This window comes from Abramis brama, assembly GCF_963993115.1.
Source record: "Abramis brama genome assembly, chromosome: 14".
NCBI classification, from domain to species: domain Eukaryota; kingdom Metazoa; phylum Chordata; class Actinopteri; order Cypriniformes; family Leuciscidae; genus Abramis; species Abramis brama.
This window is the reverse complement of record NC_139976.1, coordinates 4,521,443-4,546,159: the sequence shown is the minus strand read 5'-3', so window position 1 is coordinate 4,546,159 and position 24,717 is coordinate 4,521,443. Positions and strand designations below refer to the sequence as shown.

The 24,717-nt window shown below is 36.9% G+C and overlaps 1 protein-coding gene and 2 long non-coding RNA genes across 4 annotated transcripts in view; 2 read left to right on the top strand and 1 right to left on the bottom strand.

The window, feature by feature from the left end:
- The first annotated feature begins 317 nt into the window (after window positions 1–317).
- On the top strand, window positions 318–890 carry LOC311096314. The gene is made up of 3 exons (XR_014608994.1): window positions 318–421; window positions 535–619; window positions 754–890. It is a non-coding gene; the product is annotated as an uncharacterized lncRNA (long non-coding RNA).
- Window positions 891–1,029: 139 nt separating this feature from the next.
- LOC311096313 lies at window positions 1,030–3,619 on the top strand. Its single transcript, XR_014608993.1, has 4 exons — window positions 1,030–1,381; window positions 1,651–1,798; window positions 2,359–2,492; window positions 2,577–3,619. It is a non-coding gene; the product is annotated as an uncharacterized lncRNA (long non-coding RNA).
- A 3,063-nt stretch (window positions 3,620–6,682) lies between these two features.
- dock1 (dedicator of cytokinesis 1) overlaps window positions 6,683–24,717 on the bottom strand; it is a 236,687-nt gene continuing 218,652 nt past the window's right edge. The window contains exons 47-53 of one of the 2 annotated variants that reach the window (XM_084134948.1): window positions 19,111–19,248; window positions 16,037–16,182; window positions 15,197–15,229; window positions 12,583–12,781; window positions 11,126–11,291; window positions 9,396–9,547; window positions 6,683–7,617 (exon numbers count right to left, since the gene is read on the bottom strand). In XM_084134948.1, coding sequence (XP_083991074.1) covers window positions 7,522–7,617; window positions 9,396–9,547; window positions 11,126–11,291; window positions 12,583–12,781; window positions 15,197–15,229; window positions 16,037–16,182; window positions 19,111–19,248 — 930 coding nt within the window. In that variant the 3' untranslated portion in view covers window positions 6,683–7,521. The remainder of the gene's footprint in view (window positions 7,618–9,395; window positions 9,548–11,125; window positions 11,292–12,582; window positions 12,782–15,196; window positions 15,230–16,036; window positions 16,183–19,110; window positions 19,249–24,717) is intronic. The other variant, XM_084134949.1, reaches the window with a different exon arrangement.

Genomic DNA, 24,717 nt, shown 5'->3' with positions numbered 1-24,717 from the left:
GTGTATTGTACCTGCAAATAAAAAAAATATTTTCTTCACATACAGACAGAAGAGACAGAAGAACACTCTGAGAACAATGCTAGTGAAATCGTTCCTACTGTGACACTGACTATTCTGGAAAATTCAACCTCATTTGTACGTATTTCCTTTTCCCTGATATTTAATACCTTAGAAATACACACTTCATCAGTGATGTTGAAATTCTCTGACATCTGAAATTAACTAGCACTGTGAAGCTATGCTGATGTGTAATTCTAAAAACAAAATTCTCCATTAAGGATATACGACAGATTTTAGAGGGAGCCACACATGGGTCTTCTATTCTCTCCAATTTGGAACAAAACCACAACTTATGTCTTGAAGACCGAAGGAAAATGGTTCGCATTTTGGTGTCCCATTTAATGGAGAAGTTTGGGGAATAGTAAGTAATGTTTTATTCATTGTTCTACTTTACATAAAGTCATTCAATCATAAGCTGTTAATTCAATTTACTCATGAGTAACCTAATATCTGTACAATCCTTCTACCACTAAGTCCATCACCAGACCGAAAGAAAGAGTTAGCTCTGACCCTGGTCACACAATTTCCATGCCTTAGAGATTCAGAGGGCAGTGGATATGTGAGTATGCTGATCCCAAGTTTATCAGAACTACACTCACCTTCACACAGAAGTTGAATATTTGAAAAACTCAAGACATTTTTAAGATATTTTTGGGAAAAACTATTCATTTAACATTTGTGTTGATGTTTTAGGAGGTATGGTATACACCAGGGCGATACCGCCATCCGGCCACAGGTTTTTTGGAGGAACGACTCCGTAATATCAGGAAACGCCTTAACAGGCACAGTTCAACATCAAGACAGAGGTCACAAACCACAGATGAGCGCCGAGCTACTGTAACTGCGAGGATTACTTTATTGCCAGGTAAAAGAAAAATGTAACCAAAGGTGCTGAAACCTTATTGACGTTCTTCTTTCTACTTTCTTATTCCTTTTTTATTCCTTAAATCAAAATTGTGCTATGATCAAAGCAGTTTAATGTGAAACTATCTAAATAATCCACAGATTTTGTTCTCCTAATTTTGGAAATTTTAGTAGTAACTGTTACATCGGCCTGTTAACATTCTTCAAACATTGCTTTAGGTTGTTGAGATATTAATCACTCTGATGCTGTTTGATTCATGCAGATTCACAAGTCAGTGAGGTAGACAATAACAAAATGACAGAGTGGCTGAAAAAGAATAAACAACCAGTGAGTCAAGTTGAGGAATTTATGAGAGGAACAGCTATCTACAGAGCACAGTGGATAAGAGAGAACGGGTCTAAATCTTTAATAGAGATCACGCAAGAGTATCCAAGACTTCTGGACACCCCTGGAATGGTAAAGAAATGTTAAATCTATAATAAGAAAATGAGATTCGCATTAATTTTAATAAACAATTAATACTAACCTAAACAATTCATTTGTTTGCTTGGACATTGTAAAAAAATCACTGTGTCCTGCCCTAAAAAAAATTAATACCACTTGATTTGATTAACTAAGCTTATTTTTTTTGATATTGAAAAACAAATGTCCATACTTTCTTTGTTACTGCACCATATGAGATGTTGGTGTGATTTTAATTTATCTTTTTCTTTATTAATTTTTAGATTGCTCAGGACTTTGGTATTTTATACCCACATGCCAAAGATAAACTTTTTGAAATTTGGGGACATGCATCTCAACGAATCCTTTCATATTGCAAGACCGAGAAGAGAGCCTTGGATCTTCTTCCTGTTCAGACTAACATTTCTTCTGGTGAGAAAATCCTGCACAACATTGTACTTTCATGTCAAGTTATAATATTTTGTCTATAATATAATGGTTACGACTGCTCCGAGACACGAAGGTTGAGGATCCAAATGCAGCTTTATTAAGGGGTAATCCAAAGACGAAATCCAATAAACAGGCAATGGGTCAAAACACAAGTAGACAGTCCAAACAAACAAACAAACAAACAAACCAAAACAGACAGGGGTCAGAGGCAAGAGAGTAATCCACAGAACAGGCGAGAAATCCGAAAACCAGGGAAAACGCTCAGAAGTGCAGTGCAACAACATACAAAACTTCGCAGTGAGTGATGGGGTGAACCAGGCTTATATAGGATGAACTAAACAAGATAATGAGATACAGGTGAAAGTGATAATGAGTGCTGATGAGTCCAGGCAGAGAATGATGGGAGATGTAGTCTGTGAGTGAACATGAGAGTCTGGTGTGGAGTGCCCTCTGGTGGCTCTCAAGGGCACTCCAGCCGGTGACCGTTACAATAATGCACTTGTTTAACGATTAATCCATTGTTCTTTCTGTTTTATGTAAAGACACTCTTTGACTTGGAGATGTTGCTTTAAAAACCCTGCCAGCTATTCTTCCTCCATTGCCATACAAAACGGGCTGCAAGATGGTTCGGCCCTCTTACCAGGAGGCAAAACAAGCATTTGTTGATTTACAGCCTGTAGGTACATCATTTATGACAACACATTTTGGGTAATATTTGATCCATGTGTACATATTTACAATTTTAAAATTCTATTTAAAGGTTGGAACAAACATCATTCAGTATTTGGAGGAGGAGGAGCAACGGAGGCAATTCCCTCATGTCCTGCAGCTTGGGGATAAATTCAACTGCTCACAAGCCTTCGTCGTTGTGGGAGGAGCGGCACTAGAGCAAGACAGCCTTTTACAAGCTGTGGATACATGCTTTAAATTATTTTATGTTTTAGACATTGAGTATCCAAAGCCTGCTGCAGCTGTTTGGCAGTTTCTACAACACACAATATATTCTGTGCCAGGGGGAGTTCCATCAACTCATTGTCGCCTACTTAGGCAGTTTATAATTGGATAAGCTGGACAAGCTTTGGTTTGTTTTGTTTGTTTATTTTTGTTTTTGTATTCCATGCTTCTTAGAACTTATTTATTTATTTATTGAAAGAATTTCTTACCTTAAGGAAGTGAACTAAAGCAATTGCAACAATAACTTAATGAAAATGTTTACAATTTGTAATGTTTACAACTGTTTGTTTGTTTTTTGTGTTCCATGTTTCTTAGAACTTAAAACATAATTCTAAATTAATTAATTTCAACGTTAATGTTAGGTGGAGGTGGAGGTGTTCCCTCAACACACTGTCGCCTTATGGGGCAGTTTATAATTGCATTACTTTTATTTATTTATTTATTTATTGAAAGAATTTCTTACCTTAAGGAAGTAAACTAAAGCAATTGCAACAATAACTTAATGAAAATGTTTACAATTTGTAATGTTTACAACTGTTTTTTTGTTTTTGTTTTTTTTTGTGTTCCATGCTTCTTAGAACTTAAAACAATTGTAAATAAATTAATTTTAACATTAATATTCTGTGCCTGGAGGTGTTCCCTCAACACACTGTCGCCTTATGAGACAGTTTATAATTGCATTACTTTTTTATTGAAACAATTTCTTACCTTTAGGAGATACATTAAAACAATTGCAACAATAACTTTTGAATGTAATGTCTAATTGAATGTAAATAAAGCATTGTTAATATACTTAAGTTGTGAGTTATTTATTTACATGGCAATAATAGTAATAATAATAATATTACTAGGTTGGTTAAAGCATCATTTTGGTCAAATAACCCAACAGATTAGTTCTTTGTAACCCAATTTATTGGGTAAAACTAGTTACCTAATTTATTGGGTTAAAATAACCCAACAATAGGTCGGTGCTATATCAACCCACCATTGGGTTAGCTGTTGGGTCGTTTTTAACCCAACTTTTTTAAGTGAGTAAGACTCGAATAAAGTAACATACATACATACATACATACATACATACATATATATATATATATTACTTTATTTGGGTCTTAGCAGTGTTAGCCTACTTTAGTTCTATTAATATTTTTAATTTCATATTCATTTTAGTTACATTTTTAGTTTACATTTTTGCCATTTTAATAGATTTTTTGTATTTATTTTTTATCATTGCTATTTAGGTTTAATTTATTTTTAATGTAAGTTTTATTTATGTATTTCCAATTAATAATTTTAGTGCTTAAACTTAAACTTTTCAGTTTATTGCAAAGGCAACATTTCTCATTTTTGTTTAGTTTAAAACAGATTTTTATTTAAAGACAATGACACTGGGTTTTAGTGACCAATAACTTAAACTTTAGGATGAACAGGTTTCGATATTTTCTACCACTGATTTAAATAGAAAGTTAAATTTAATTTGCTGCCACTTTTATATTAAGCCTCAATAAGTCTGAGAGTAATTAACATGAAGAAAAAACATCTGACAGTACACAAGGATATTTTTCCCAGCATCCTCTAATAAATAAAGTTATTTGTCTCATGGAAATATATTTTGCTAAATGAACGCTGCTGCACAATGAAGCATAAAACATAACTTTGTGTTTATTCCATCTCTGACAGCAGTGTGACTAAAGTGAGACTAAAATAGAAAATTTCTTTTGAAGGAAAAGACTAAGGTACTTATCTGAAGCTCAGCCTGGAGACTCTGACTGAATGTGATCATGAAATGGCGGAATATGACCTTTCCTCTCAGAGGGAATCTTCAGCTGGATGAATCAGGTCAGATGTTGATAGTGTACCGTGGGAAACTGGCTCAGACGGGTATTATGTCATGACATTTCTGTGACAGTTTATCTCGTTCACACGTTCTTCAGTCCTGGTGACCCAGCAGCAGAAACACCTCAAACACATTCACATTAACTCACACGGCTCATTCACTACACAGACTCATATGAAATCAATGATCTGTCTCACATTCCATCCTGTTTGATCAAATTACACAAATCAATGTGATATCAACATGTTTAAAGATGGTTAAAAATACCAAGAAATACAGTAGTGGCTAAAAGCTATATCTGGGGGTATTGTTTTAAATAATTAAACCATCAAAACATGAGGTGCATATATATATATATATATATATATATATATATATATATATATATATATATTATATATAAAAACAATGAGCTCACAGAAAAAAAGCATAAATTGACTTAATCAGTTATGTCATTAACATAATTTTCACCGTTCTCTCGTTTTTGTATGCAATCAAAATTTCTTTGTATGACACCCATGGCCAAAATGTACAGCTACGCAATATGCTTACAAAAGTGCCCCATTATGCAATTTTAAAGGTTCCTAATTTTGTTTTAGAGTCTCCTACAATAGGTTTACATGCATCCAAGGTCAAAAAAACCTTTTTTTTCATAATACACATTGCACATCACCTCATTTCTCAGAGTCTAAACACAGTTCATTGGAAGATTCGGTCTCTCTAGCCCCTCCTTTCTGAGAGATTGCTCTGCTCTGATTGGTCAGATGGGCCAGTCTGTTGTGAACGTGTTGGAAACTATTTGTTACCATATCTGAACCAGATCTTCCGCAGCACTTTATGCACAGTTATACAAACATTAACGGTCTTCTATTTCAATCCTCATCCTTCTGAAAACAGCATCTTCTCAACATGAAGTTACAACTACAGTGTTTGAGGGCGGGGAAAATAAGACGTTTTTTTTTTTTTGCGAGAAGCCAATGAAGACCACAGCATGTCTTTACATTGTTACGCATGTATGTGACAGGAACTGGAATTGTTGAAGATCGTTTCATGTAGTTCAGATTCAATTCTTTCTTTTGGGAAACAATAAGTCAATTTATCTGCACTTTCATCTTTAAAACTGCAAACCTTTTACATTCACAAACAAATATGCAGCCAGGAAAGATAATATGCCAAAAAGCATAATAGGGGCACTTTTTTAAAATAATATTTGAATATGTCAATTTTCAATTTTGGCCACAGTATAACCGTCTTAAATAGAAGTATGCCTATAAAATTAAAAACACAACCATATTTATTGCAGAGTACAGAATATTCTTCAGGACAGGAATGACCCATGTAACAAACACCAACACTGAACTCCACCCAGTGTGATTTGCACAATTTTCAGTTTTTAGATGTTGAATTATTGGATGTTTAAGACCAATTACTACATAATGAACATCAGAATTACACACTTAATCAGACTAGAGCAGTCGTTCTGACTGGATGTGCTGCAACAGTGACCTGGAACATACGAAACGTCCTCCATCATATTTGCTCTCAGTGCATAAAAGATGCTGCATTGATTACGTTGATGCAGTGCTTTGCTATTTTAAAAATATTTGAGTAAAGTGAAAGCTGGCAGTGTTTATGATGCAAAAAATCCACTGAAATTCCTCTCCACACGTCATACTGAAAAGATGAATAGAAATCGAAGTGCAGGACTTGATTGATAAACTTTTGAGTCCTTTTCAATGAACAATTAATTAATACTGTGAACACAAACTGCAAATAACTCATCTCAGACTCAACTTACCTCACTTTCCAGAGAGCGTTGTTGACTTATTTCACATTAACCTGGAGTAACAGGACAAACAGCAGACAGGCTTACTGCATCATGCCATTTCAGCTAAACAAAAAACAAACTATATATATATATATATATATATATATATATATATATATATATATATATATATATATATATATATATATATACACACACATATATATATATATATTTTTTTTTCCTGCTAAATTAAATAATATAAAATGTATCGCTGCTTGTGGTTTATAAAATAATACAATAAAAATAAATGAAATGTTACTTTATTTTCTATTGGGTCTTGAATGGCTACATTGCTCTGGATTAGCATGAATCAAACAAGAGCCACTTTACAAATACATACATTGAGTTTATTCAGAAGTCAGTAGTGGATTTGGAGCAGTCAATGTTATCGATATGCACACTGTTGCTTTTATGTGGTTTATACGCTTGATTGGTACAATGACTTTTAGTTGTTTTCACTCCAAATGAGAAAGAACAACAACAACAAATTCAATAAAAGATATATGTAAGAATACCTTTACTGTCCCTCTCATTAGAAAATCAACCCTTTTTGGATAAAAATGCCAATTATTTATATAAACTGCATATAAAAAAAAACAACATAAAATGTACTTTCAAGAAAAGCAATAAAATAAAATCATATATACAAACCTCTGTACATAAATGTGTATATAGTGAGGATAAAAATATCATGTAAAAATGAGAGAAAGAGGAATCTTTGATTATGAACTGGTCATGTGTCTCGATGATAATGTGCATAAAAAGCATCTTCCCGACTACGTTCCTGCCTAAAGAGAGAAAAACCGTAATTCATCTTTAGTTTTAGCTAAACATGCACCATCTGCCAAAAATCCCCAGAATTCCCTGACTCCAGTTCCACTGCATCTATATTTGCTGTTGTCTGGAGTGATTCGAGATCTCGGCTTCGAGCGCTGATCTGGCAGTGGACACACACGATAATCAGCCGTTATGAGAAGGACTGAGGTGAGCGATTCATCATGCCATACTGTCAGGGATGCTGACGTAAAATCATTGGAAGAGGGCCGATGTGGATGTCTCCGTTTGACACTGCCGTCTTCTCTCTTACTGGACGATTCCCGAGTCGATGGAGGTCTGCTTTCTCGTGGTCTTTGGAGGTGGAGGTGGAGGGGTCTTGCTGGGTAAGGGGGGCGGAAGGTGCTGGAACAATGAACAAAAGAGAAGCAGAGTTTTTAAGACAAACGCAATTCTTCATTTTAAGAGTCACTGATCTGCATCCTGAAACGCACCGCTCAAATAGTGCAGCTTGTCTCTAACAAACTCGCCATTACATTAATAAAGCCGTTCCTTTCTAGAGTCGAGAGTCAAGACTGTGATAATCTGGTCTCTTGATATGAAGATGTTTGAAAAGAATTAATGAATCAATGATCGAATAAATAAATAGTAATTTTATATTTTGTTAATTTTCACATATAACAGCAATATATTTATATATATATAAAAATGGAATCTCTAATCTTAAGTATCTATGAGTAATACCGGTAATAATAAAGTGATAGAGAAAATTAAACAAAGAAAAAAGAAAACCGAAGCATTTTATAAACACTTTCATTCAAAAGTTTGAGGGCAATTTTTTAAAGAAATTTATACTTTTAATCCGCAAAGATGCATTCAATTGATCAAAAGTGACAGTACTTTTATTATGTTACACAGGATATCTAAGATAAGGTCCAAATAAATGCTGTTCATCTAAGAATCCTAAAAAAAGTGCCATGATTTCCACAAAAATATTAAGCAGTTTTCAACATTGATAATAATCAGAAATGTTTCTTGAGCAGCAAATCATCATATTAGAATGATTTCTGAAGGATCATGTGACACTGAAGACTGGAGTAATGATGCTGAACATTCAGCTTTGATCACAGGGATAAATTACACTTTACAATATATTCACAATATTACTGTTTTTACTGTATTTTGATCAAATAAATGCAGTCTTGGTAAACAGAAGATACTTTTAAAAAACATTTTAAGAAATCTTACCAACCCCAAACTTATCAACTTATAAAATATTTTATTTTCAGACTGCAGAACTTCAAACGGTTTCAACCTTTAACAGTAATTTCCCAATACTTCCAGCAGCTGCAGAGAAGTGCAGGTTCTGGGTTAATTAAAGGGTGTCGGATTTAGAAGTAAAACCCCTACAGAGAGAGAGAGAGAGAGAGAGAGAGAGAGAGAGAGAGAGAGAGAGAGAGAGAGAGAGAGAGAGACACACACAGAGAGAGAGAGAGAGAGAGAGAGAGAGAGAGAGAGAGAGACAGAGAGAGAGACACAGAGAGAGAGAGAGAGAGAGAGAGAGAGAGAGAGAGAGAGAGAGACACGAGCGCTGGTGATCAACGACACCTCGAGGCACTCTGGTCAGCGACAGCACACACGTCGTGTGGACAGTGTTAATCATGACAAGAAGCATCAGCATTCCCATCAGCACTGTGTGGCACACTGACATTCACTGACGCTGCAGCCACACACACGCACGACCGCGGAAACATTACTGCACTTTACAAATAGACTTTAATGTATGTAATGCTGTCATAAATTATAGTCATTTTAGAAAAGACAGGTATTAAAGTTAGTACATATTCTGAACCGTATCCTTAAATGTCCGTCTAGTTTGAACTTGCCGCTTGCTAGCAACTGCTTTCTCCGCGGAAGCTTTGCATTTAAAGACCTAATCAAATATTTCGACTCAGATCAATATTTAATGTCTAATTATTTACTCGTGTGGCAAGTAGCCGTGTAATAAGCAGGATAATGTACATCCAGCCGGTTGTTATCTCAGAATAAACCCCTTCAGGTTCAAGATGCAAGACCTGATCACCCTGTCAGGGTTTATTCTGCAATAACAACCAGCTGGATGTACATTATCCCTTACATGATCATGTAAAAATAATGGAAAGGATGTTGATGATGCGTTATACCCGCGGGTGTGGCGGCGGTGGAGGGGGTGTGGTCGGACTGGCCAGGTCTGAGTTGTCCATCAGGTTTCCATAGTCACCCATGCTGCTCTTGACAGGAAGTGGGGGCGGGGTTTCCCCCTTATCTCCATAACCCGTCCCATTCAGCTCTAGATCTGCACAGAAACAATACCAGAGTGCTGTTGAGATCCACATCATATTGCATGAAACTATATATCTCCAAAAACATCAAATGTGTCTACAAAAACTAGCAAATGTGTGAATATCATTGCATTAGATAGCAAAATATTAAATCAATCAGAATTTACTCTAAAGAAACAAGTACAAAAGCACAGCTTTCAAGCAAAACATTTTTACTAAAAGAAGTTTCTTTGCGAGAAAAATTAAAAAAGTAAAGTTAGTAAAGTGAAGTTTCATGCAATAACATTCAGAGATTTTTTACTTGTGACTCTTATGAAGTATTAAATGCAATGCAAATGTGATATCTGCTGTTTGAGGAGGACTGTGTGCTCATTTTCCACTGAATAATCTAACACAGAGATGACGACACACAGTGCAAACTCAGGATTCAGACAGTGGGCTGAACCCATGGGAGAGTAAACGCCTCGCAAAGCCTGAATCCATTACACATCTTCACAAGCGGCGAGTGGGAGACTGGATCAGACTCGCTTTCACGCGAGGGATTTAACACTTCTGCAGAGTTTCACATCACAACATTACGTGTGTGTGTCATCACACTACAGCATGTTAGGGAGCATATGATGTCAGCAAACATGTCATATATTGCGGGTGTGGCTTAAAGTGATAGTTCACCCAAAAATGACAATTCTGTCATAATTTACATTTACCACCAACATTCTGGTTACCAACATTCTTTAAAATATCTTCTTTTGTGTTCAACAGAAGACAGAAACTAATTCGGGTTTGGAACAACATAAGGCTGAGTAAATGATGACAGAATTTTCATTTTTGGGCGAACTATCCCTTTAAGGTGGGAAAAAGAAATCCCAGTTACCACAGTCATTCATTTCCATGAGGAAAATGAAGGAAAAAAGAAGTTATTCATAAAAAGAAAAGTACTGTAAAAGATCTGGATGTTTTTTCTGCATTGAATAAAGCCAAACAACATAACTTAAAAGATTTGTATTAATCTTTTAACAGCTACTATTCAAATAAATGAAAATGAAAATGTCACTGCCATTCAAAAGTTCAAAAGTAAGTCTTACCAAACGCAAATGTTTGAATGATAATGTAAAACAGACTGAATGACTTGGATAGCTGTCAGCAATTTCAACTTCTAAAATATGATGATGATTTATGTTCATCAGAGGACAATATGTGATGCCAAAACTAGTGCTGCTATATTTCAGAAGATCAAGGTCATTGCACTTTTATTTAATATTTCAAATATGTAACACAGTTTGCTGTGTTCAGATGTGTGATTAGATATCTTGCTGCTGAATTTCTTCTATTTGTCTTTCAGCTTCTTTTATTCAAAGGATTGGCAAAAAAATGAATTTTGAACTACATTAAAATGAGTGTTTTATTCCCAAAATAGCCCAACCTTTTGTAAAATTAAGTTAATTTAAACTTTTTTATTTCCCACAGGTTGGCAGGGCTTCCTTGCCAAATGTCTATCCTAGCTTGCTTTAGCAAAACGTGCCTAATTTCATCATATTTCAGAATAAAACTTCTAGGGCAAATGTCAGATCAGTGTGATGCATGACACATACTGGATCCAGTCAGTAAGCTGAAGTGCAGTTTGACCCGGGGGGTGATGGGAGGCGGGACGCTGGGCACAGACGGGTTGGCAGGGGCTCCTGGGGACACGGAGAGTCTTTTCTCACCCATTAAGTTGATCACCTGACTCTTCGGCCTCTGGGGCCTCAACGGACTGATCTGGAGAGATGAAAATATGACAGATAAATACAAGAGAGTGAACTGCTGTTTATAGGAATCAGTATTTAAGGGATTCCATATATCAGGACTAAAAAAGACGACCTTACAAACTGTGACCATGAAAACAGCACTGAGAGGATATAGACACAATGAAAAAAAGAAAGAAAAAAAAAGTAACAGAGTAAAGAACAGCAATTCAAACAGCTCAGGTCCATTTACATGAGCATACAGGTTTATTTAATGCATAATTCAGCAGGCTTATGAATTATTCCAGTCGTAAATGCCCATCATTAATGTATGATCAGTAGAAGTTCACATACAGGATTCAGGCAGCAGAATAAGTCACTCTGAACATGCCGACATGTTTAAACCTGCTTTTATTGAACACTTTTTGTACTGTGGCAAATGTTTTTTAAATTCTTTAAATTTTACATTCTTCTCTGACTAAAATGGATTTCAATTGAGTGAAATAACATTTATGGTAATGTACAAATTTATGAAAATGTGCATCAAAATGTAACATCGAAATCAATGAAATTGCTAAAATGAAATTTTTTAGCAGAAAGATATTATTTGGCATCAGACGAGGACATTAACAATAACGCTTAAAGGTAAAACTAAATAAAAAATAAAAATAACCAGATGGGCTTGTTGTCAGCATGACAGATTAATTAAGCAGCAAATCCGATTTTTCAGCTCTCTCTTTATCAGTTGAACTGCAGAGGTCAGCGGCCTTATGAAAGGATCAAGGTCATTATGATGTATAGAAGACAAATGATCCAGAAGGTCCAGGGCAGAGTAATTACATGCGCTAGTTTGCTTTATTCAGAAGCGTAAGGTGAGGTGATGAAGTCTGTGAGGCCTGTGAATGGGTCAATTTATTCTTATTATGTGCTGTTTGTTCTAGAACTGCTCGGGTTCATTTGGTGTTAGAGACTAGCGAGAGCAGATTCAGATTCGGCCTCAAAAAGAGATGAAAAAGACTGCTTTAGGAACGACTGATTAAACGGAAAGCAGGCAAAAGAAAGTCTTTCGGTTTGCAAATGTTGTCCTTAGTTTCTATTTCTGTCGTGTCACAATAGGTATCAGTGTTCACAATAAAATCCCATTTCTCCAAACTCCTGCTTCTCATAGCTGTGTATTAAACATCAGATGATTGCCTGTGATTTGATGCTTCATGTAGTTGTAAGTTTGATGCTGGAAACGTGTCGTGGCAGTGAATGATGCGCAGAGTAAGTCTGTATTTGTGCATGGATTTGGCACGGTTGCGTCTGTATGAACAGATACTCACAGTCTCTGACAGTATGACCGCCTCACTGGGCTGCAGGGGAATATCAGCAGTCTTCAGTTCCTTATCAAACAGCTCCTGGTGTTTACTGTTCCTCTTCTCCTTCTTTTTCTCCTTCCTGTCTTTCTCAGGTTCATCTCGATCCAGTTTATCCTGGGACTTACAGTGCTGCTTCTTTGGTAAAAGAGGCTCCAAGGCAAATCTATCCGATGAAAGAGAAGAGGAATCAAATGAAAAGAGGAGGACAGAGATAATTGAGCGGCGGGTACGTTTTATTGGATAAGACGGCTGGGCTGTTTAATATTAGAGAGAAGCCTCTTATGAAGTCTTGAGCAAATATTAGCACTCATCTGACATTCAGCTCCAAAAAGCACATTTCTGGTGTACAGTATCTAGTGTCATGGCAACCAACCATATTAGATGATTGAAAATAATACATTAATTTTATTTCTGATATCAGGGTTGAAACTATTTTCTTCTGTTTACTGCTGGCCCTGTTCTTATTTGTACTTCCCTATATTTTCACAGGCCTCACCACAAATGTTTCACAGGCATTCCCACAGATTTTGTGCTCAAACTCAAAGTGCGCACACATAAACCCGCCTCGCTGTACTAAATTAAGTTATTTTAGCTGCTTATTGCACGTAAACAGTCAAATACACACAAATTAATGTCAAAATACCGGTCTTCAAATAATCACAGTCAGTTATGTTTTAAGTGAACGTTTACAGTTGAGAGAAAACGCAAGTGTAACAGTATAACGGATCAACGCGTCAGGTCTTAAAGTGATAGCAGCCTAATATACCTGTTGCCAAATTATGAGATATTATTAAAGCTACACTGTGTAGAATTTTCTCCCATCTAGCGGTGAAATTGTATATGACTACCAACTGAATTTTACTTTCTAGCCCCTCCCATTCCCAGGGCTTTTTAACTCCTACGGTGGCCGTATTATTTCAAATCTGCCGGCAGTCGCGAGTAATCTCCCCCTTGCATTCGTCACGGTGCCACTGAGTGTAAAAACGCGAAAGGCGAAGCTTGAATTTCCAGGTATGTCCCTCTTTGGCTAATGTATTTTCAAGATGGAGGCGCAACATGGCTGCCCCCATTCGAGCGACTCGCTCGTATGTATTCTAAATGGCAGATTCTACGCTTACGAGAATACTTGATTAGTTAATTACATTAATGAGCACATATCATTTTGAAAGAACAAAGTGTTTTTTTGCTAAGAATCAACTTAAAAAATGACACAGTGTAGCTTTAAAAATATCTATATGACAGTTTTCCCCCCATGGTATCGATGTCAAAATTGTGGCCAGTAAAAATGCTGATTGGCTGGTAACTTTGGAAAACAACTAGGTTTTAAAACTTTTTAAATTTGCAATGGTAGCTGGAATATAATATTTAACAATATTCAGCTATAATACAACTATCTGGGCTATAAATTACTCTGTGAAAGAATAACATGCAGTGATCTGTGTATGATTTAACAAAAATGAAAATTTCAAAAATGAAAATTTGAAAATGAAAATAACCAACGATATCTAAATAACAAATAAATCAACAAAATCTGCAATAACAGTGTTTAATAACTCAAAGAAAAGCAAATGTTTAAGTTTGCAAAGCCCAAAAGCACATGACTGATGAATGAATGTAAGATGCAGCAGCACCAACTCGAAGCGCTCTCACACCGGCTTCATACTGATCTGCAGTTTCACAGACTAAATGAAAACTACAGTACGTGAACCTAGACGGCTCAATTCTGCAAAGAACAACTGTGTCATCACTATTGGATTTCAGATTCAAAGCTCAGAACAAACTAGTTTCTTAAAAATGCAGTGATGCTGGAGAGAAATCATACACCATCCATGCAAAAGCGAATATCTCCACTTTAAAGCGTGTGTGTGCATCATGTCCGCTGACCTGCCCGATAATGAGACTCAGAGGCAGTTTTGTAAAGCGGAAAGCAAGGAAAAAGGGAAGCAGAATGTCTGGCTCTCATAATCAGAATCTTGGGCTCAAGCGAATCAAAGTGCTTTAATGAGATGGATTAACTAATCAAATGAAAGCTCTTGTGAAGTGGTGCCCTTCACAATTAAATACCAGCGGAGGGCATCGCTGATAGAATCGCTCTCTTCAAACACGCACTAATTAATCCTTAAGGTTGGCATCTGTGTGCCTGCCACGCTAGACTGGCACCAACCTTTCAGGGTGTCAGGGACAGGGTAAAGAGACCGAATAAAGCACTGAGACCACATGCATTCCAGTGATTTTAACACAGGTAAAAGGTTGACTTGGACACACAGGCAAAGTGGTGCACTTAAAACCCTTAAATGCTGTAAAATCACTGAAACGCATACTGTCCTCAGATCAGTTTATGTCTGTTTTACACATATAAACCCATCTGATCCGATCAGCTGATTCTGTATGAACTGATGGAACTTCTTAAAGCGCAGTAAAATGATCTGGGAGGCACAGCCGGTGCTGGACATGTGACGTGATTCAGGTGCATCTGTAAGCGTGTGGATGAGAACAGACCGCCCACAGAAAGACAAGATGGAAATGACAAAGAGCGGGAAAGAAAGATTACGGGAAAGAAAAAAACACACACTCCAACCTATGAAGTGTTCCTGTACTAGTCCTCCAACCGCTGAAAGAAGAAAATAAATCATTGTCAAGAATCCAGCCAGTTCAATAGAGGTCTGAATCAATGGTCTAGTAATAAGGGTTTTTCCAATGCCTGATTCTGATATCTAGCATTGAGAGAGATTTATATTCTTCAATTTTGTGCTTATTTAAAATTAATAATCCAACAATATATGTGTGTGTTGGAAATAAGAAGTAAAAGGTTTAATCTCAGACACTGATCCAGACCTATGATAAATGCATTCATTTATTTGGTTATTTTGTAAATACTGTGATCAAAAATACAGTAAAACCAGTAATATTGTGAAATACTATTAACATTCAAAATATTTGAATATATTTTAAAATGTAATTTATTCCTGTGATCAAAGCTGAATTTTCAGCATCATGTCTTCATTGTCACATGATCCTTCAGAAATCATTCTAATATGAAGATTTGATGCTCAAGAAACCTTTCTGATTATTATCAATGTTGAAAACAGTTGTGCTGCTTCATATTTTCTTTACATGATTTTTTACAACATTTATTCAAAATAGAAATATTTAGTAAAATTACAAATGTATTTACTGTCACTTTTGATTAAAGTTTAGATTTTTGATCAATAATATTTACTATATACAGAATATATAGTATAAATCTCTTCTTCTTCCGGCTGCTCCCGTGATGGGGTCGCCACAGCAGAATTATCTGAGGTTTTATGAAGCAAACCATCACTGAGAGTGCACTATATTAGTATAAATAAAGGCGAAATATCTGCAGATATATTGTTCTTTCAGTCTGGATCATGTGTGTGTGTGTGTGTGTGTTTACCCGTCTGATCCCGGTCTGGAGGGCGAGTTGTCTGATGATATGGAGGTCACAGAGGCGACAGACAGTGGCCTCTGAGACGATGGCATGGTGAAAGACCGAACCATTGAACGTGGCCGACTGCCCCGCCGCTCGTCTGACATGGGAGGCTGAAACACACAGTTCAACTATATGACATGAGAACATCACGGCATTTCAACAGTTCTTTTTAAAGAAGCCATGTAGCATTTACAAAGCCAATACTTGCACCAAAAAAGTCAATTTAGTTTCTGATCATTTTTAAATTTTTCCCTAAATGACCTCTTTTGTGACTGGTAACATCTATGAGAGTATAAATATGCCAATATACACATTTTTCGGACCACTCCCTAGCTGTTTCCACCAACCAATTTTTGTGTGCATTTTGGGATATCGCATAAAAACATATGCTCTAAATTGAGGAGGATCATTTTTTTATCCTTTAAGAAGACAAGCGCATAAACTATGATGGATACACATTTACCGATTAAATCCCTCGATGTGCAACAAATACAGAGGGCATGATTGGATTACCGGACTAACCAGCGGACCAATCACATCGCACAGCAACCCAAATGTTGGTTTGGTCATTCTGAAACACCCGAGCCAATGTCTGCCATCAGAACGGTTGAGTATAATAAGCTCTCTTTGTGTTCCCAAACACCAGGCACTCTGAACGCAGGACTACATGACCGTGTTTATTTCAGTCATTTATGAAGTAGGAAAAGAGCAACATCTTCCCTGATTGCAGCAACTTCAATTATTATTACAGAATACAGATATTTTGTGCCAATTTCCCAGGAAGTGACCATTTTTCTTTCTTGAGTACATGGAATGGAAACGGTGCTTAATTCGCAAACCTTTTAATGCAATATCCCAATCTTGCACATAAGTTTGGATGAAAACACGGACGGACAAACTTAGATTCCCGCGGCACTTGGGCCAAACTCAGTGAGTGTGTTTTTGCACATCCTCAGGATTCGTTTCCCCTGACCTCTTTCTATGTGTGAATCTCTGTGTGAGTATGAACCACTCATACCTTCCTTATCTTCCTCCTCTCGGTCACGTTCGCCCTGCGCTGCCCTTGAAACAGATATGTAGCGCAGATCACGTTCTCAGACTTTCACACACTGTATAGGAGGCATCGCTGCTAATTCTAGCACTTTCCCAGAGCGCAGTGATCAATATCTGCCAGCTACAGTAACTATCTGTCTCTCTCTCTCTAATGCTTTAGATCTCTTTATCCACCTGTCTTCCATACTCTTTTGTCCCCGTCTCTCATTCCCTCCTATGGACTCCCAGCATTCTCTTTTCAGCTCGTCTGTCCAGACTTGGAGGAAAGTAGCGACTCTTTAGAGTGTGTTTAGAAATGTCTTTGTCACAGTTACAAACACACACATTCACTCAGTGTGTCTCAAAATACAGCTGTGTGGAAACTTTCCGATCTCTCGCTCTACTTTTCCTCACTGAAGACAATGTAATGTCAGGCTGCATTCCTCTAAGATAAGGTTCCTGGCACCAAATACTGTAAAAATGCCACAGCCAAGCTGCTGAAGGCTGAAGAGTATACATGTAAAAGTTGATATGTAATATTTTCCAGTCATATGTTAATGAGCATATGGTTATGACATCAAATAACATGAAGAGCATGCTCGGCATTGTTTGTCTAGTACATCAAACATAATTTCTGAAGAGCAATGCTATTTAAGTGATCATATCATGGAAAACAGAATATTTAATGTATCACTCATCAATCAATAGCATTAAAACAATTTAAAAACTATAAGTTTTGCTACACAACTGATTATCTATGGCATCGGGATGTGAATATAAATACTACTCTGTAAAAGGAAGAAGGTAAGATGTTTAAATTCATTATACAAATTGCAATGGCATTTCAATCAGATTTTTTTTTTTTAAGAGACTCATCAATCATACATTAAAACTACTATGCTATATTAAGTAATTTATCTTCTTTATAATAATAATAATAATAGTTTTTTTTAAAGTAAAATTAATGTACCATTGACTGACATGCTCTTTTGTCAGTGCTGTTACACTTACTTAAGTTAATGACTCTCAATAACACCACTGATGAACTACATGATTAAGTTGGAGGAAGGTATTACAAAAATTACCAGTCTGAAGACAATTTTGATGATAAAGCTATCTTAATGTGATTAATAACATACTGATTAAACCACTGGAATTAATTTAAATATATAAATATTTAAGCATGTAAACAGATATTTTCTTACTTCAAAAAACCATTTAAAAGATTTCCCGTTTTCCTAAAAAACGTTCCTCACCAAAATAACCAAAACGTTTTTCCATATTAATATGTTATTAATGAATAAATGAATTAATTTTAAACACAAAATGGTTAAATATTAGTTTAAATGTACAAGTTTTTACATGCATATATTGTAATACTGTAGAAGTATGAAGTACATTATCTTTTTTACAGATTTTTTAAATTAGCAACACTTACAGCTCTATTAAAGCAACTCACAGCATTTAACACTGCAATTGCACAATGACCCATAATCATCTAATAGCTGCCATGACTTTATTCAATTCAAAATTTATATAGAGCTTTTCACAATACATTTCATTATAAAGCAGCTTATCATTATAAAGCAGCATATTTCAATAACAATGCCTTATTATCCCCAGTGAGCAAGTCAAAATGGGGTCATAAGATAGTAAAGAAGAAACCATGAGTGGAAACCAAGTCCCAACACCAGCTGGATGACAAACGCAGACAAACATGCATGCAAACATGCAACATATAAATCAGACACAGAATTTGTAGTTCAATTAAATCATTGATTACTGAATGTGATCTGCTTGTGTTGTGAGGTAAGAGTCCATCCTGTGGTAATGTGATGCATGCATGCGAGCTGTGATGAGGAACATCCATGTTTTGATGATTATTGATTAATGATGAGCGATGACTACATGATGGACGATGATTATGGCTGAATGAATGATGAAGATGTGAAGCAAGATGTTTCTGGCTCGAATGGTTTGGAAAGCGAGTGTCTGTTTGGACTCACTAGTGTTCTGACGCCATACTGTTTCTCCACCTTCTCTTTGAGCTGTTTGAAACACGCCTCCAAACGCTCGTGAAACGGTCGAAGGGCCTCCGTCACCTTCTCTCCGTGGATACGAACTCCTTCAGCCAGGTTCGGGATCTGAATGAGATGTGCACACACGCACGCACGCGCGCACACACACACACACACACACACAGCAAAGATGTTAAGCCACAATGTTAAAGGGCTCCTATTATGCTTTTTACATGTTCATCTTTCTTTAGAGTTGATGTTGCTGTTTGAGCATGAAAAAGGTCTGTAAAGTTCCAAAGCACAAAGTCACTCCACAAAGAGTTATTAGAGTATAGAGTTATTCTCTATATCAGTGTCATTGAACTCCCTGAAACGCCTCCATTGTAGTCTTGAGTTTTCTTCCCGGAACGAACACGTCACAATAATCCTCATTTAAATAATTCATATGCAGAATAAAGGGGCGGGGCCTGGTTTATGGAGTTAATATTGTGCCATAATTAAACAAATCCAGCATTTTGCAAACAAACTCGATCTGCTTTGCACTTGGCTTTTTATGAGATCTCTCGGCTCGATTTTCTCATTTATTTATATTTAATCAGAGTTGAGTTTTCCTTTGCAAAGCAGATCGAGTTTGTTTGCAAAATGCTGGATTTGTTTGTTTAATTATGGCACAATATTAACTCCATACCGGTTGAGTTAATTAGTAGTGTGTTGAAACTCACGGTTATGGTAAGGGGTGGGACATTATCCAAACATGCTCAAAGCGCTTGGCCAATCAGAGCACAGTGTGCTTTTCAGAAGGAGGGGCTTCATAGAGACAGTAACTAAACAGAGCGTTACTGACAGACTGGGAAGAGAGGAGCTGCAACAATGAAGAATATGTGAAAAAACAAATGTGTTTTTTTTTTACATTCAAACATGAAAACCTATTCTAGTAGAGTCCAAAAACAAAATCAAGACTGTAAAAGTGCATAATAGGTCCCCTTTAAGAAAAATCACAGCATTCACCACAAAAGTCAGCCTTACTAATCAACTTGTAGTTTATTATGCCTGACTCACCCCTACTACCCCATGATGGAGTGAAACATAACCTGCGGGTCTTCTGGACTGATTTACCGAAGCCTCTCAGTTGCCTGTGAATCAAGCGCAGTGATTCACCTCGGCCTGAAATATCACTTTGAGGTTCAATTTTCTGTCTTCTACATAAAACCTCTGGTCTGACAGACACATAAAACAGGAAAACAGCCACTAAAATACCAATGCTGGGTTTATTTGCAAGCCACATTAAAAGTCGGATCATATTACACAGGATTTAAAACAAACCTTTGTGCACAAGCATTCATCACACAAAGCACTGCGTTCTCTCTTCTATGACTCAAAGAGTCTCCTGCTAGTCTGAATAAAAAGAGAGAAGTATAATGCACCACCATCAGACGGATACACACACACACACACACACACACACACACACACACACACACACACACACACACACACACACACACACACACACACACACACACACACAGAACTGCTCAGCTAATTGCAAGGAGAAGTGTTGCTGTCTCCAGACATTAGGTGAGCATGAAGTCAGAGTAAATCAGAGAGATATAAAGATGAGATCTTTCTGAATAAAGTCCAACGAAGTTCACGTTCAACTGATGCAATGCAGTGCAATGGAAAAGAGCACTTTCTCTGACATGTTCATCAACCATGAAAGTAAAGACATCAAGCTTCTCTTCAAACTTTTGAAATAACATCTCAAAAGAAAAGTATAATAATTGTTTGCTTTACCTTTGAAAGTACAGAAACATACTCTGCACAACTGATAAGGTGTTTACACTGCGAAAAGGGATTTTCTACCTCTAATTCAGTTAGTTTTTTGCTTAAAACAAGAACAAACACCTGTTTAATTCTAAGGGAAAACACATTTATTGTTCTGACCAGATTCTGGCAGATATTTGTTAATGTTTTAAGCAAAAACACACTGAACTTTGATCCATTTTTATCTTATTGCATTTTGTATCCTAAGTAATTGTATCTCATTGTTGTATCAACTGTATCTTATGAATATATTTTAATATTGCTACGGTGCTCTGGATGGTTGCCAAGTTGTTACTATGCGGATGCTGAGGTGTTTGCATTGACTAGATTAGTTCTGCCACTATTAAACATGTTTAACGGCCTGTGTTGACGGACATTTAACTAACATGACCATAACTGCCGTGAAAGAAAAAAACAATTGCAGACGAAGACAGTTTATGCTAATTAATTCTAAGGCGCCCTTTAGCCCTGATTAGATTCACAATATAAAGCAACCTCTTCAAATTTACTGCGCAATTACATGGATGTAAAATTCATATAGAGACGCACAGTTTGTTCAGGCACAAAGTGCATTGAGCCTCCTGCAGTCCAACAGTCATGACATTACAGGAGAGAGACAGAGGATTCCCACTTTAATAAGGGTTGTTAGCACCGCAGGGAATTTCTGAAGGAGACAGAGATATAGACAGATAGAGCGAGAGAGACAGAGCAGCGCTTGTGTCTCCAGGGAAACCTAGACCTTTATAAAATGATCACAGTGACGGAATTCTGGGTAGGCGGCATAGCAACAAAACTGCTTTAAAAGGAGGCTGCCAAATCACACAAACACAACTACAAATGCACCTCATCTACTAACTTTGACTGAAAATAAAACAGATCAGCACATATGGACACAGAATGAATAATTCAACACTCAAAGGTAGAGCACATCAATGCTTTCCTTCAGTTGCAACATTTGCCTGTAAGAAATTATAGAACAAGGTGCTGAAAAACACCCAAGGTCATGAGTAAAATATATAGCTTGAATGGCTTCAAGTTTTTAGTAATCCTAATGACCTTGCTGATCTTATATAGGTGTGTTAGATTAGGATTGGCTTCTAAAAAATACATCTTACTAAATGTTCTTTTAAACTTGAGTGTCTTTTCTGCAATCTGGTTGTAATGGCATAGCTAAGTGGTTGTTAAAGCGATACTCTACACAAAAATGAAGCTTCTATCTTTTATCTACCTTCAAGTTGTTCCAATACTGACTGTCTTCTCATTAAAGAAGATAAATGTTTTTCTCCATACAATGAAAGTCAATGGGCTTCAATGCTGTTTGGTTCCCAATGTTTTTCAAAATATATTTGCATGTATGTATAGGTTTAAGCTGGTAGTCTATTATATCTTTATTCTATATAAACACATTTTAAAAAAAGTCATATATAAATCTACACTCACCTAAAGGATTATTAGGAACACCATACTAATACTGTGTTTGACCCCCTTTCGCCTTCAGAACTGCCTTAATTCTACGTGGCATTGATTCAACAAGGTGCTGAAAGCATTCTTTAGAAATGTTGGCCCATATTGATAGGATAACATCTTGCAGTTGATGGAGATTTGTGGGATGCACATCCAGAGCACGAAGCTCCCGTTCCACCACATCCCAAAGATGCTCTATTGGGTTGAGACCTGGTGACTGTGGGGGCCATTTTAGTACAGTGAACTCATTGTCATGTTCAAGAAACCAATTTGAAATGATTCGAGCTTTGTGACATGGTGCATTATCCTGCTGGAAGTAGCCATCAGAGGATGGGTACATGGTGGTCATAAAGGGATGGACATGGTCAGAAACAATGCTCAGGTAGGCCGTGGCATTTAAACGATGCCCAATTGGCACTAAGGGGCCTAAAGTGTGCCAAGAAAACATCCCCCACACCATTACACCACCACCACCACCAGCCTGCACAGTGGTAACAAGGCATGATGGATCCATGTTCTCATTCTGTTTATGCCAAATTCTGACTCTACCATCTGAATGTCTCAACAGAAATCGAGACTCATCAGACCAGGCAACATTTTTCCAGTCTTCAACTGTCCAATTTTTGTGAGCTCGTGCAAATTGTAGCCTCTTTTTCCTATTTGTAGTGGAGATGAGTGGTACCCGGTGGGGTCTTCTGCTGTTGTAGCCCATCCGCCTCAAGGTTGTGCGTGTTGTGGCTTCACAAATGCTTTGCTGCATACCTCGGTTGTAACGAGTGGTTATTTCAGTCAAAGTTGCTCTTCTATCAGCTTGAATCAGTCGGCCCATTCTCCTCTGACCTCTAGCATCAACAAGGCATTTTCGCCCACAGGACTGCCGCATACTGGATGTTTTTCCCTTTTCACACCATTCTTTGTAAACCCTAGAAATGGTTGTGCGTGAAAATCCCAGTAACTGAGCAGATTGTGAAATACTCAGACCTGCCCGTCTGGCACCAACAACCATGCCACGCTCAAAATTGCTTAAATCACCTTTCTTTCCCATTCTGACATTCAGTTTGGAGTTCAGGAGATTGTCTTGACCAGGACCACACCCCTCAATGCATTGAAGCAACTGCCATGTGATTGGTTGATTAGATATTTGCATTAATGAGAAATTGAACAGGTGTTCCTAATAATCCTTTAGCAGGGCTCGCAAAATTTCAAAATCGCTGGTAGCCCTTCGGGCAGGCACAAAATTTTTAATGTAGAAAATTGGTTAGGAGTCAAAACATGAATCAAAAACTTTTTCAAAACACAAATATCAACAATTGGATCTATAATTTTTTTATTTTATTTCTCTGATCTACATATGTGCATTTTAAGATGTTTTGAAGGCCAAAAAAATTGGATAACAATAGCTTTAAAACCATGTCAGCGGACAGTAGATTATTTGTCAATACCTGCTCTCACTTCTTATCCATCACTCTTTCTTTTTCTCTCATCTTGCCCTGTCTCTTCCCCTCCTAAAGCTGAACTTTTTTAATTTACTGAAGGCTACAAATTGTATTATATTAATTCTCAACATGTGCACATTCATTATTAATTGTATGCCTAACATGATGAAAACGGCTTTGTTAATGTTTCTTGTCCCCTCACAGTGACAGTAAACTAATTATTACATTAACTTACATGCGTCACGTTACATAGGCCTATTTTCAGTTAAAAATGGCGAAATTCGACAAAAGTATATTTGTTTCAAACAAAATCGTTTGCCTGATTATTTTTGTCATTCGTTTCACATTTATGACCTAAAAAACTGTCAAATGTGAAATGTTTAGTTTAGCTACTTACATCTTATCTCGCACTTGACCGTAAACTGAAGCGTCAGTCGCTCTGCTCAAATTCGCGCTCAGCAGCTTCTGTGAACATAAATCCCGCCTACTTTGATTTGATTGGTCATCTCAAATATTCTGACATTGACGAGCAGTAACGGACCAATGAGACTCAGATGAACACACACACACACACACACACACACCCTGTCCTCTCTTTCTGACGTGCGCTCTGCTTGGCGCCGCTGCGGATTGAAGATGAAGAACGCGCTGAATCTGATTATAACAAGACTGACGCGAACACTATTCCAGATAGCCCGTCGGGCAGGCCGGTTATGCATTTTGGTAGCCCCGACTGGAAAACACAATAGCCCCGGGACGTCGGGCAGGCGATTTTGCGAGCCCTGCTAATTTAGGTGAGTGTATACAGTGTATATAAAATAAAAAATACAATTAATCTAAATAAAATAAATAAATGAATGGAAAAATTGTG